Genomic DNA, 15077 nt, shown 5'->3' on the forward strand with positions numbered 1-15077 from the left:
TATATACACACAAAAATCTATAACACATGATATATTTTTATAATATATATAAATATAATTTACATAATCATAAAGATTGCTACTTTAGTTTTCCCGATATAGCTTTTGTATTTAATACAACTAGTTTCCTCTTGTATAACTATCCAGCTGATCTAGTGGAAAAGCAATGTCCTCGATGGACACTATGTACGATACAGTTACAGTTGCTCTAATTAGACACGTCTGTGAATGATACCAGCTTTGAAAACGCACGACTATAAATCGTTTATCGACATAAAACACTCGGTTGATTCTAATAAAGGCCGCTGGTTTGACAGTCGAAATACCGACTCCGATAGAACATATGATTCGAGATGTATACATATAGATATATCCGGAAAAACTGTATTACGTGCGGTCCATCTCGATTATTTTCATCAATTTTCTGGAATTAGCTACTATTTTTTCTTTCCATTGTAAATAAATAAAATAAACATAAATAAAATTGTCAACGCGACTGTGATTTGCATAGTAAATTTAGATAAAACTTAATAAATGTACGAATATTATGTAAAATACGTGCCTTCTGCATTTAAAATCAGCATTGAATTCATATTATGATAGTATTGAAAGAGAATCGATCAAGTTGATATAATTTATTTATTTAGACCACGCTTTTCTTTTGTCCTTTTCAGATACGATTTTTTAATTAGTTGTGATCCTCTTTATAACATATTACGTCTAAAAACTTCATAACTTTAAGAGGAATAAATAAAAATGAAGCAACTTTCCATATTTTGAAAAATTACTATTTACATATTATAATTACATTATAATTTTGGACGTTTTTTTTTTTTTAGAAATATATATATAATTTATATTAGCCCCATTTATATATTTGATATATACTTATTTATATACTTTGAAAAAATAAGTTTTTTTCATTGTAAATATCTGTAATTAAAAACTCTCCATTCAATTTTAATTAATACTGGAAACACGATGATAAAAGATGCAAAGCAGAAGAAAAATCACATGCAATATAGTGAAATAAAAATATTTTAATAATCTAGTATTGTATAACGCGCGCACACACATTAAAGTTGTTGTAATATAAATATATTTCGTCTCTCTCTCTTTTCATGTGTTACTTTCTTATTAGATGATGGAAGTATTTTTCAACATAGAAATTTTTAATTATACTTAAATGAATTATATCGAGTTAAAATAAGAATTTTTATTATTTTGACATTAATATTTTTAAATATTTTATTTTAATCGCATTTTTTTCCAATCCCCGTATACTTTGCATTCTCGTAGCATGCATATCTCCCAAATCTCTATATATTGCGATGCTACGAGTGTCACGCGTAAAACTAAATAAAATTCATCTTAAAATCTCAGAGAAATCTGGAAAAAAGTTACACGTATCTTTCTTCCAATTTTACACAAGTTAAAACGATATATTTTTTCATCTGTCAAAGTATTTTCTAAAATTGTTATTGCATTAAACACACTAAAGCAATATATTAAATAGATTTATATGTCGATTATTTTTTCAATATTTTTTCAATTAAAATCACGAATATGATCAATGTGCAACATCTTTTTGAAGCTTCCTTTAATCACTCGAACGCGATTTCGAAGATTTATTTAAGCCACTGTGAACGTGTCAATTTTAGTTGGAACACTTGTGACAAAGACGGTCGCGCGATCGACTCGATAGCCAGCCCAGCCCTTTTTCGCGCTCCCTCGACTAACGTGAGCGCGTGTGTAATAGAGGGAATGAGACATCGAACTTGGCGACGACCCTTCGTCAGACTGCCTCAGTTTTTATTAAATACACAATAGAACTCACTCGTCAAGCTCCTCCTCATCCAGCAAAAGACTCATCCTTTCTGCTTCAGCGAGCGATGTGCGATGTACGGATCCGCTAGGGGTTGATTTCTCGCCTCTGCGGCAGGGGTGTAGTCCTCCCGATGATCTTCCGCAGCACTATAGCCGCGGAAACGCGCCACGACTCTGCTGGCGCGCTTTCTTCCCTCCCTCCTTCCCGACTATCCCTCCCCTCTCTCTTTCCATTTCGCTCTATCCCTTTACCCCCGCATCGCTCTGTCTTTTCCTCACTATCTCGAGATTTTCCCCTCCGTCGATATTCTGTCCCTCTTTAATTCGCGGATTCACTCTCTTTTCTCTCTCCTGCATCTGTCCCCTTCCACGCATGCGGTCTATCTCCGTGGTCTTTCTCCTTCCGCCTTGCTTTATCTTTCTCATGCTTATGCGCGATCTGTTTCTCTCTCTCTCTCTCTATCATCACCGCGAACTGTCCTTCTCGCGCTATTTCTCTCATTGTGTTTCCTTCTGTGCTTTTTTTCGCATATATATCTCTTTCTGTCAATCGCTATCCATCTTGCTCTTTGGCTCGCTCTGTTCTTCTCTCGCTCATAAATTAAAGGCCTGGTGGTGGCACACTCGTCCCCCTCGTACATGCGCACAATTCATGTATAATTCTGCCTTCCCTTCACCCCCTTCTTTTATTCCTTACCCGCAGCTGCTCGACGCACGCGATGAAGATCTCTGCGTGGCCTATTTCGCGAAAATCGATAAATCAACAATTAAATAAATACGTCAATAAAATCCTCAATCGACAATTTACATAATTTGAGAAAGAATGTTGAAGTATAATAACATTATTATAAATCCGCAAATTGTAATTAGTTTTTTGTTTATTTTTTAAATGCGATGACAGAACATTTCCCGTTAAATAAAAAGATGGACTAATTAACTTTGTATTAATCTTTATCCTGTTACATCTGTGCATAATGTTTCAATCTTTTACTTTTCATTTTTATATTAAATGTTATTGATAAGCAGTATTATGCATATTGTTTCAATTTTTTTGCAAGTAATGTAGATCAATGTAGAATCAGATGACAGATAATGTCACACATTAATAAAGAGAACGAAAAGTCAATTCTCAAATTTGTTATAAAAATTCTGTCAATGAAAATGCTTAGATTTTCGGAAATTCTATAGTAATCTTATTCCGTTAAGGAACAATGCAGTTGGATCGCACTAAGAAAATAGCTCATGAGATACTGATAGTGCAAGTATGCGGGATGGAGGGAGGGATTGCCATTGCTATTGAAGGATGAATTCTCTCGTCACGCTCGTCGATGCTACTGTCACAAACTGTGTGTGTTTATTTTTATCATTAATGTATATTATTTATTATAAATAAGTTAGAAACATTGATTTTTTGGGCTTGGTAGGTGTTTACAATTTTATACACAGAGAAAGAATACCCAACATATTTTATGCTCTCGGAAGGATGGTGTACGTGCCTCCTGACGAAAGAGAGATGATTTACAAATGAACCTAACAGCCCCTTGGAGATTCTTGCACGTTGTCACTCGCCGGTTTCACGATTAGGGTTGTACAAAGCCTATAGTGTCGCAATCGATCTTCTCTTATTTTTTTTTTTTCATCTCTCATTAAAATGTCCTCACACACGCACATTGAAAATCACTCCCTTGGCTTCCCTCTTCGTTTCGCCTCCTCTCTCTTTCTCGCCAATCCTTCTCTCTCTCTCTCTCTCTCTTTCTTTCTCTTTTCACACATGTACACGCGACGCGCATATGCCCAAACAATTGCACAAATACGCATAAATATGCACGAAGACGCACACATGAAAATGCACATACGCATACATACGTTCTCTCTTTTTCTCTCTCATTCATTTTTCTCACTAGCATCGTTTTACATTTCGTGTCCTGCACATGCGTTATCTCTCCCTCCCTCTCTGCCATTATCCGTTTAACCACGCTCTCACTGAAAACCAAGCAGTATTACTATTATTAATTATTATTTTATTACTATTATTATTATTTTTATCATTATAATTATTATTATAATAATTATCATAATTATTAATGTTATTATTCAATATTATTTGTTGTGGTATTCGCTTAATATATAATATATTATCTAATGTATTTATATATATACTTTTTTTTTCTTTCATATATAAACTCAGTGTTCCAACCAAGGTGGGTGTGACACAACCAAGGTATATGACACATGCTGCCCGGTGTATGTGCGGTGCTTGCACGGCGCCGGCGGAATCCGGTGACATTTGGGATGCTGTGCACATTCGTGTTGGAACGCAAAAATTCTTCCGGTTTCGGCCGATGCCGCGTAGAGAATGTCGTCTCTATTGGCGCGGCGTACTCTCCGGGTTCGCGCGCGGCTTCCATCATCGCGCATACCTAGCAATTACACCTAGGGATCGTTCTTGACTCCGATGAATAGTCTCACGACGCTTCGCGTTATCTTCCTTCCACTTTCACCGTTTCGTATAAGCGAAAAAGCTGGCAAGGTCCAGTCTCTTTTTCTCGTCGAAAAGTTTCTACGCGTGCCTTCCTTCTCGCGCGCTTGAAAGAGCCGTGCGTGATTTCAGAGTCGAACAACTTAGAAGAGAAGATTCCTTCATTCCTCTCCACCGATGACGTACACGTGTGTTCAAGAAGTTTTCTCACTTTCTTTCTTTGTTATCCCGTTTCTTTTATCGCGTCTATACTGATGGAGAAAGAATATAGAAAAGATTAACATCGGCCTTGTTTTTTTACTTTTTTCTTTGATTTTATGTTTCAAAATTATACTTTTCTCACTACTTTATTGCAGTAATTTGTAGAATTTTCTCCTAATTTTCTCATCGTTATAATTTATCATTAACTTTCTTTTCTCGCATTCATCCGCTTCAATACACGTTATCGGGGAAGAGGAAGAAAGATGATGCGAACAGTGACTTTCAAATAAATCGAAATGATCGAACCATCAGAGAGTACGAGCAACGGGCAGCGCGCTAGCCGGCATATGAGCGAGCGCAGGCAGTGAGCAGTTCATACGTACGTACACTGTATAATGTGGATACGGGGCGAGCGAGGGACATGAAGCTCCCCCTCTTCCAAGAGAGAGGAAACCTATGGCCCTGACTGCACGCGATGGCTGTGCCGCCGTGTAAAAGAATGAGGGCCAGACGAAGGGAGAACCGCGACGAATTCCTCCTTCACCATCGCTCCCAAGAAGTTCGCTCTCACGATGTTTATCCATAAAAGATTTTTCTCGTTCTTCGAAGAATTCGATTCCTTGCGAATTCAAGAGGCATTTTGTTCGCGAAAAACACCGGGACTTTTCATATGTTTCAGAAATTCATCATTGTAGATCGAAACTCTTCGTTCTCTAGGAGTTTGATCTTTGCTCGTTAGAATTTCTCTCATTCTTTAGGAATCTATTTCTCTACAAGTCAAAATTTTCCGTTCTCGAAAAATTAATTCATCTTCGCAAGTCGAGAAAAATCGTTCTGGAGGGATTCGCACGCAGTTTGAGGGTCAACTCCCCTCGTGCAACCTGGACGCACAGCCGGCAGAGAGAGGAGACGGCAGAGAGAGATATCTGCGGACTCCTCCCGCGCCCCTTAATTACCTAAGTCACATCGAACAGACGCAGTTTTCCGCAGTATCTTTCGCTTCCGCAAACACAAAATTTCCTTTTCATTTCATCACACATACATAATCTCTCTTTTTCGCATTCATTCTTACCTTCTTTCTCTTTCTCCTCTCTCTTTCTCTCCGTCACTGCCGCTGGTATCCATTCTTTCTTCTTTTCGCTTTCTCTCTTTCTCTTTATATATTATATATAACAATATTTATACGATGAATTTTTAATAGATTCGAGAGAGTCACATGCAGAAAGAACTTTGAGGCATTTCTGGCACGGATAAAAAAGAAAAAACAGAAACACTTTGGCTTTCGCAAAACTTTAAACGAAAGACGTTCTCATAATTTAGCATTTAGTAGATTTAAAAAAAAGGAAGAAAAGAAGGAAACAGAAAGGAAAGAAAAAAAACAACACCGTACTAGTAAATGGCACTAGAATTGCTCTCACTTGTGTCATCGAATCTAATTCGCGATTAAAAAGCCCGTTTCTTTCGTTCGCTCGCTCGCCTCGCCGTTTCGCCTCTTTAGTTTTCTTCACCTCCGTTGAGATCTCTTGGACTCGAGAGAAGAACACAGGCAGACGCGCCGTTAAAAATGCGCGCGGCACAGCCGCGCCGTATGCCACACTCACGCGCGTGAGACACGTTCGCCCTCGCATTCGTTCATTCATATATATATATATATATATATATATATATATATATATATATGTATGTATACTTATATATATATATATATATATATAAGTCAGACAACGATACAACGATCTCTTAGATCCAAGTGAGTTATAAAATACCGTCATTAAAGAGAAGGATCCGTGCTAAATTCCGCCTTACATTTCAAGCCACTGTAGCATCGCCGCGAAGAGATCATTTCGTTTTCCGATAAAGCGAAATTTATTCCGGATCGTTACGACTAATCGGAAACATTTCGCATCGGCTACATCATCGTCGATCGGAAATCGGGTTACGTAATTTTACATAATGTACCGCCGTGCACTTTCCCATACAATTCGTTTCCTTCTACTCGATAAGGAAAGACGCGCGTACATCTATATTTAATATTAGACGTTCAGCCAACTCTTCAGATAAAATAGCTGAGTCGTTTGATACACCAATCAGTTGCACGTGGAAAATCGACGAATAAAATCCTCGCGTATTTTTTCGCGATCATTGTTCGCATTTCTTCACTCTGTTAGAGTTCAAAGATAAAAGTCCTGCCGTATTAAGCGCGGGCAAGATCACAGAAACAACTCTAAGGCTCATTGTAGTCACGTCCTATCGCAATGTCTCTGCTATAGTTTTATCATTAAATACAAGTAGAGTCCGGATGTTGACTGGCGGACTTCCTCGTCTTCTTCGGCTCCTTCGTCGTTAGTTCTTGAGATGGTCTACGCTGGGTGCCTAACGTCACCAAAGCAGACGCGACGGCTAAACCGGCGCTCTGTCCAGCTGGCGTATAAGGCTCGCCACCAGTTGGCATTCTGACTAGCAGAGACAGGACCGCCGCTCTGTTGCCACAACAAGGCTCCAATGCGATCGGACTAGGAGGAACATCCTGTAATAGAAAAATAAATTTCATAAAGCAAAATGTTCTATTTTGTTATGCATGTGAAATATCTAAAAACAAAAAAAAGAATCACGTTTACCTTTATATTTTTACGACAATTGTTAAAGTCGGTATCACCGTGTTCCAAATCTGTGCCATCAATGTCACGTCTTTCAATCTCTACTACAACTGAACTGAAAGCTCTGCTGGCCATTTGTTCCATTTCTAGGAAGAGCCGTTGTCTTCGTCGATACATATCGTATTTCTGTTTGATCTTCCACAGAATGGCAGCCACCAATAGCAGAGCGAGAAAGCACCTGTGTGGTGGCATGTAATCTCTAGTTTACAAGTAAGTACTGCCTGAGGTTCAATAAGACGGAAAGAATATAGAAAATTTAGAAAAAAGAAAGCGTTAGGCCAATAGATGTATCATCTCTCAAGATCACTCTTCGCATTGTGTTTAAAGAGATTTAACATAACTTTAATTCATTTTATTTCAAACTGAAAACCACTTCAAAGTCCAACTTATGATACTCACGTGCAGAATGTAATGAAAAACTGTTGCAGATTCAATTTAGAGTACTGAGAGAATGAGATCTGAATCCACACTGGCGGTTGAAAGTCATAAACATATACGTAGAATGTGGTGAAGGTATTATTATCTTCGCTGCCAAAATTGTAATCTGCCTTGCTGAAACGGTGCTTATACATGGTCGTCGTGCAATTCGCGCCGAGCAGCAATGGCCTTTCCGGACTGTTTACTTTTTTGATGGTAATATTCATCTTAGCAAGTACGGAACACGTGATGGAGAATTCGGCATCGATATCGGCTTTCGGTGGTGAGTTTTTGAAATTAATGGCCCGATAGTGACGATCCTCCTTCTTGCTTAAGTTAAATGTAAACTGATAATCAATAGCCAAGTCATCTGAAACAAATACATGTACAATAAGATAATATATATATATATATATATATATATATATGTATGTATACTTATATATATATATATATATATATAAGTCAGACAACGATGCCCGGGGCCCCTGGTATCGACATATTCCCCGGCCCGAGGAGGGTAAAGGGGGAGCGCATTCGCGCGCGCAATATCGACTAAGAATTAATCTATAAAAGAAAGGTAACAAATCCCAAAATACGGGAACCGGTGTACGAGAGAACCGAATCGACTCACGCGAGTTGGTATCGACAGTGAAGATAGATTTTATTCTTTTTCCTCATATTCCCTTTCTTCTCTCTCGAAGAGAAAAGGAACGCTCGTGACGCTTTTAGATCCTTGTTCGCTCTCTTTTACATCGCTCCATCGCTTTTTACGTCTATCATAATTACGAGTCTTACGCGTGTCTAACTATTTGTTGGTACAAACAACACACTCTCGACAAAGCTCGACGCGACGCACGCTCGGTGTCTGCGTGTATACATGCGTGCACGATCGCACTACAAGTCTGTATCGTCTTTGTCTCGCGCATCTCCGTCGTTTCTCGAATCGCGAGTCAACGGAGTAGCAGTCTCACACTGATACATTGGTCAGGATGCGAGAGAAACTGTGGTCGTGTCTGCTCGGATTCGCAGCGCGTTTCGCCGTCTAAACCAGATTGTACTCCTTCAGATTGGACTGCAGGATGGTATCCTTGACCGCCGCGAACACAAATCTGATGTTCTCCGTATCTGTGGAATAGGACAATGCACGTGTTTAAAAATCTGAATATATTCGTAATTCATATTTCATTCATAGATGTTTTTATTCAAAGTTGCATAAAGCGTTATTTGTTGCACATGTTATGAATGATTCTCTCTTTTGCCAAATGAGACGCAATTTGTCATTGTACCTTGACTTGTTATGATATTTAAGCCTTTCGAGATATGATGGTCGTATCGACTTTTGATACGCATACGCACTATTAGATATTCTTGGAGAATTGACGATTAAAACTTCAGATATAATATGGTGCGGATGTGTATCATTTTTTTACAAGTATACATGCTACACAAAATTAGTTTTTCAATATTATGTCAATTATATATTGATCCTTAATAACTTCAACATTTCTCAAAAGGATTAACATAAAAGTAGCGCAAAACGGAAGTCAACACTTACCCTAAATAAGAAGCTTCAAATCCTGGACAGTCGTCACACACATGCAGCATGCAATTCCTTTTGAAATACTTTTTATAGCGATATGAGAAAGAAACCATAGACATACACAATGGTCTATACAAATAGTCTATAGTTTCTTTTTCGACGTTTATTTTAAAGAAGCTTAGCGAATTAAATCAAAGATTAATAATGCAAAAAAATTCGAAGAGATAATTGCGATATTGTAAGTACATATTTTGTTAAAACGTTAAAACAATTCGCACCGTTTAAGCGTGAAATATTTTTGTTTATACCATTAAATATTTGAAAGAGTATATATATTTAAAAAAAAACTATGTACTATTTCTTCTTATAAATCGCAGGAAAATTATTCAAAGTATCTGAATTGCGGTCGTTGCAAAAATATTGTATTATTTTTTTACAAGAATCAACGTTTATAAATGATTACATCTTTAGCCACAAATGATGGAATACTCTATTTTTGCCGGACTATAATAATATAACAAACGCAATAAAAATATCATCGAAAGAAGTCTTTGTTTGTGATAAAGGCATATTAAACAACGCAATGTTGCGAGAAATGGAGTAATTCTATAGTAATTATTAGAGCGAACATTAATTGCTATGTCCATTTTATTTAGGTTACAAGCTCCTGTTAATATATCCTTGCTTAACGTGGATTGTAACGTGTTGTCGTCAACGGTAAAGCTGGCAGTCATTTTTAAAGGTAAACGAGTCATTAAGTATTCGCATGGCATTTTAATGTTTAGACGAATCGCTGAGAGCGACACAGAGCTAAGCCACACAGATTAAGTTTTTTTGGGAGAGAGCAGCATACAGTAACATTTAAAACTCGCATTAACTCGTTCTTTGCATTAGTATCTGCCGCAATCGCTATACTATTTGATTACTTTTAGCACTCGCTGGTTGAGTTATCGTACTAAATCAATTTCGTCACAGATTCATGTGGCACAGATCTACATCACTATCGACGTTCAAATATCAAATGGCATCGTCAGAAGTCTACGCACACATTTGATAATATCTATACAGTTCGTGTGATCGCATTAAGCAAGATTAAACTCCTTAAGCGCGGTTTGCATGATCGTATCCTTAACAGCGCAGAACACAAGCTTGATGTTTTCCGTATCTGATGATTAATTATCCACAACCGCAGCATGCAAAATATAAATTGTAAGATCATTGAGACTGGTTAGCACCGCATTATGCCTTCGAAAAATCAACCTGATACTACAAGTTTTTTTATCGATATTTGTCAAGTTCTGTTAATATTTCGAAATATAAACAAAAATCCAGTAAACATATACCGATAAAAATATATATTTGTAAAAAAATGTATATATATACTCTGTACATATATAATTAATATACTTTTAAATTAAATAAATTTGAAATATTGGGATTGTATTGAGGACAATTCGCTTTATAATTTATCTCATTTCTCTATATTATTTTTCTCTTTTGTTTAGCGAATAATTATCTATCCTTATATATATATAATTAGAGTTATATTTTGCTAATTAGATTAGTTCACCCAGTTGATCCTTTTGTCCTCACGCAATCTCCTATATCTTAATAAGTATATACAGAACACGTATTCACCGAAAAAAAGATGTCTTTCATAGATACGTACGTAGGTTGATTTTTCCATGGTGCGCGTTTATAACATTTGATTACACACCTGATCATACGGGAGGCAGGCAACATACAAGCTCTGTACAAGACACAACACATCGAAGAACTGTTATAAAGCGAGAGAAGTATACGGTATTTTTGTACACGGGAGCTGCCAAGTGGCTAGCCTACCTGTGGCACACGTAAAGTGGGAATAAATAATCTTCTCACTGTCCGGGTTCAACTCAACAAACATCCTCAGAATGAATTCTCTAGCTGCTATGGCGTCTCTCTGCGGACCTGCGAAATATACAAGCGAGAGAGGGACATGGCGTTACTTCCGTTTGTTTACAAAACAGATATCAGCTTTTTTTAGCGGTTGCTTAACCGCGGAACGATTAATTGCTATGCATCGTTGAAAAGTCGCCAGGTGTAAATACTACGAGATGCGAGCTGGAATCTAGCCAAAGAAACTCCGTGTGTTATGATATTTCTAAGTATCTATTTTACAAGATGAATGAAAATCCGCATCGAAGGAAACATTGCCGCGCGTGAATCAACGATGCTCGGTTTCGTTCGTGTGCAAAGGATAACGCGCGAAAATGTAGACGAATATCGATCTATTTTAATGGAATAATGTTGTACTTTGCTCAAAATCCAATATACGCTCTCCAAGGACAGCTTATTGAATTAGTCATAGTGAACATCAAAGAAGCCTTTCGAAAGTCCCATTAATAAGCTAGAGGGCTTATATAAGGGTACCGAGCATAATTTCACAAATCTGAAACAGCTGCTCGTGCATATAACTTTGGGATAAAATTCGAAAATTTATCTTCGATCCATGATCGCGGATACATCCGTTAAAAATTTCGATGTAACAAAGTATTTTTGCTAAATATTCAGTAATTAATAATAATATAGAGTATTTTGTGTAAAATTATATAAATTACAGAGTGTAAGATTCGCGCGACGAGCGTCTTTCGATTATTACAAGATATTAACTAGCTTTTCAATCTACGTACGAGTTAATTCTATATCAATATATTATGTGCTACTGATTATCATAAATTACGCGCAGAGGGAAATGCGGACGTACGCTTGTTGTATGCACCGAAATAAGTAGCCTTTGAACAAATTACTGCTAATAAAGACTGATTACGCGGATTTTGATATATATCGAAGCGGCAAAGTTACAATAAAGCATATAAGAGTTACACGTAACGAATCACGTTCGATAAATCACTACTAAGGGATGGATCTACATCTTTTGCTCGGGACACACTCGGTAATCAAACAGACCTGTCGCACACGTAAAGTGAGAGTAGCACATTCGGTCGGGATCGGGATTACAATTGAGATACACCTTTAAGATGAACTCCCTGGCCGGTACGTCTTGCTGTTTCGGTCCTATACCACAGAACTTACTCATTTACTGATATCGAAATAAATAATCTCATCGCGCTTTACACAGTTGCGTCTTGAAGTAATTTTTAATTTAAATATCAATTTATTTATTTTTTAATTTTTATGAAAACAACTGCATTATTACAATTTAAACATATTGTTATTTATTTAATAAATGTTTGGTGTACTTATTGTGTTTCCATAATATTTATTTTTAAAATTAAAATAAAATCTAATTTGATTAATAACAACGAGAACAGATACCTATAGCATTTAATATTAAACTATAATGATAATATCTGCGCACCGATTCTAATAAAAGAGAAGATAAGGATGCTTTTTAATATCATAACTTACCATCATATTCCGGAAAGTAGTCGACGAGATGAGAATACATGATTTTTTCCTCTAGTAGATCTTTCTTGTTGAGAAACAGAATAACAGAAGAGTGTTGAAACCAGGGATATGTTATAATCGTTTTGAAGAGTGCTTTACTTTCCTCCATTCGATTCTGAAAGAAAACAGAGACCAAATAGATCACAAGAGCGTTCAAAATCGTCGATACATGTCTGAAAGTGTTCTAATTACCTCGTTTTCCGATTCAAATAGAATTTGATCATATTCACTTAGAGCTACTAAAAATATAATTGAAGTGACGTTTTCGAAACAATGGATCCACTTTCTTCTTTCCGACCTCTGTCCACCTACGTCTACCATCCTGCAAATAATATTCAATTGAACTGTATTGCTAATAGCGTGTAAAAGAAATGTATAGTCGATTTCGTATTCTTAATTTAAAATAATCTGTCGGTACATTAATAAAGTTTAAATATTCCAGAACGTAGATTCGTTACCTATAAGAATTTATATAAATATACAAAAAAATTGTATCTTGAAATACGCGTCATTTCGGAATATATAGAAATATATTCTTTTAATAATATATAAAAAAAATCTCTCATTATACACGTGCAATTTATAGGTACCATAGCATTCGTGCGAGGTCACGTGGAAAATATGAAATGTTAAGAGGCGATATAAGAAATTTAAGATTTAAGAATACCGAGATTCGATTGTAAAAGATCTTTCCGACTGCCAAAAAAATATAATCTATCGAATAGTTTCTACACGCTTGTCGACATTGATAAGAAACACGTAGGACGAATTGGATCATAGGACGAATAAAGTGGTCTTTAAATCTTCAGCAAAGGTATTCTAGCAGCGAATCATATGGAATGGACCGCTATTGTGAACTATTGTGGTATTCTTCATCTTTTATATTTCAGAATTTTTTATAACCTTCAATAAAGATGCAAACAAAGGGCAAAGAGAAGCTCACTTTGTGTCTGTTTTTATTGATCATTTGCGTGATTAAGAATTTCTAATCTAGTTAGAGAAAATTTCTGTTCAAGGATACATTGGACGTAAAGAAATGAAGTTATATATATTTGAATTTTATTTAATATCATAAAAAAGAATAACATAAAAAATTTTTTTAACTCTATAAAAAATAAATGTATATATATGTTTCTCTCGTGATCCAATTCATCCCGATTTACCTTTTGATAATCTATATAAATGTCTAAAAATTATTTTAATACATTCATAAAAAGACATGTTTATTATTGTCACACAATTATTATCTAATTATAAATAACATTAATAATCCGACACATGCAATAGTATTAGCACAATATCGAAAAAATATAAAACATAAAAAAACATGCAAACATCGGGAAGCTCCTTAAACATTATATTTAAGAGTACGTACAAATTTTATATGTACATATAACTAAATATATGTAGATTTTCTTTTCCATTTCCGTTTTTTAATTTTATAACAGCTAACTTTAAATATATCTCTTTAATTAACAGTTTTATTAATAACTAAATTACCATTCTATTAGTCTATTAAAATTAAATTATACAAATTTTATTATATATTTGTGCATTTCAAAGTTTAATTGTTTAAAATTTCTAAATTCTCAAGTTTCTGGATCTCTTGATTTAGAAACTAAAGCTATTACGAGATATTCCTATATATATATAAATGTACATTTTATATTTTTTTATTATATATGAATGTATTTTTGCGAGGCTGAAAAACTGGAGTATTTGAAGATGTATAATCAAATTGAATGGCTATTAGTACCTAAATATGATGGAGTCCAGATCAAACGGATATTCTATAATGCCGGTGGTGGGAGCTCGTGCCCGGAGGATGTCTTGCTCGGTCGGAAGGAAATCAGGCTTTTCGATACGGTCTAGATCACTAAGATAACTGTAAAACGAAATAAAAAGCTGCTGTCTGGAAGTGCATGCCATGCGTAGTGTACATAAAAAAAAAAAATATATATATATAAACAATTGTAAAACAGAATGGGGGAGGGGTAAAATAACGTATATAAAACAGTTCTCACACATGCTCGTCCATTGGCTCAGCCTGAAAGAGTCTTTTAACGCCCATATTGAGTCCTGAGGCTTACTTTGGTATATTTCACGACATATTTTTGTTTCCGTAATATATGCAATCTCTATTCGAAATCAGGTTTTTTTAAAATATAACAGCAATCCAACTGCGTTCATATTTAGAAGTTTCAGACAAATTAAAGCTAAATGTTACATGTATAGTGATTATATTCGCAAGTTTTAATTACTATTGATATTAGAGATACTAAAATAAAAAGAGATTATAGTTTGTTAAGCAGTATCTCAGATGAGCATGATAAAACAGGAAAAATCGGGAGATTTTTTATTTCCATCTATACGTGACACGATCAATCAATTGATAAAAATAAATAATGAATGCGATAGCGCGCTAGTTTATAACAATTTTGAAAATCTTATAAATCGCTTTGTTTAACGAAAGAAAGCCACAGGACTTAAACGGCGGGATGGG

At 35.7% G+C, this 15077-nt stretch overlaps 3 protein-coding genes across 8 annotated transcripts in view; all 3 read right to left on the reverse strand.

Annotated features, from left to right (window-relative positions):
- The window catches only part of LOC115244048 (uridine phosphorylase 1), a 27011-nt gene extending 25002 nt beyond the window's left edge, over positions 1–2009 (reverse strand). Inside the window, exon 1 of the mRNA XM_029821425.1 lies at positions 1838–2009. Within this exon, the coding sequence (XP_029677285.1) occupies positions 1838–1872 (35 nt within the window). The 5' untranslated portion in view covers positions 1873–2009. The remainder of the gene's footprint in view (positions 1–1837) is intronic.
- A 4488-nt stretch (positions 2010–6497) lies between these two features.
- On the reverse strand, positions 6498–8345 carry LOC115244052 (attractin-like). The gene is made up of 4 exons (XM_029821429.1): positions 8336–8345; positions 7564–7951; positions 7126–7363; positions 6498–7034 (listed from the first exon to the last, which is right to left on the reverse strand). Exons 1-4 carry the CDS (start codon positions 8343–8345, stop codon positions 6786–6788), a joined length of 885 nt encoding a protein of 294 aa, XP_029677289.1. The 3' UTR covers positions 6498–6785.
- Positions 8004–15077, reverse strand: part of LOC115244065 (guanine nucleotide-binding protein G(q) subunit alpha) — a 31595-nt gene continuing 24521 nt past the window's right edge. Inside the window, exons 5-9 of one of the 6 annotated variants that reach the window (XM_029821450.1) lie at positions 14331–14459; positions 12767–12896; positions 12536–12689; positions 10967–11074; positions 8004–8709 (exon numbers count right to left, since the gene is read on the reverse strand). In XM_029821450.1, coding sequence (XP_029677310.1) covers positions 8627–8709; positions 10967–11074; positions 12536–12689; positions 12767–12896; positions 14331–14459 — 604 coding nt within the window. In that variant the 3' untranslated portion in view covers positions 8004–8626. Of the gene's footprint in view, positions 8710–9527; positions 10290–10966; positions 11075–12073; positions 12182–12535; positions 12690–12766; positions 12897–14330; positions 14460–15077 lie in introns of those variants that run through there. The other 5 variants (XM_029821445.1, XM_029821451.1, XM_029821448.1 and 2 more) reach the window with 5 other exon arrangements.

The sequence above is a fragment of the Formica exsecta genome, unplaced genomic scaffold, assembly GCF_003651465.1.
Source record: "Formica exsecta isolate Colony F162 unplaced genomic scaffold, ASM365146v1 scaffold79, whole genome shotgun sequence".
Lineage (NCBI taxonomy): Eukaryota > Metazoa > Arthropoda > Insecta > Hymenoptera > Formicidae > Formica > Formica exsecta.

What these genes read in the sequence shown, in the direction of transcription:
- LOC115244052 (XM_029821429.1), bottom strand. An exon ending in TTTTTCATTACATTCTGCAC is followed by an intron (nt 7,364 to 7,563) that starts GTGAGTATCATA and finishes CTTGTAAACTAG; the next exon opens with AGATTACATGCCACCACACA. An exon ending in ATTGTCGTAAAAATATAAAG is followed by an intron (nt 7,035 to 7,125) that starts GTAAACGTGATT and finishes TTTCTATTACAG; the next exon opens with GATGTTCCTCCTAGTCCGAT.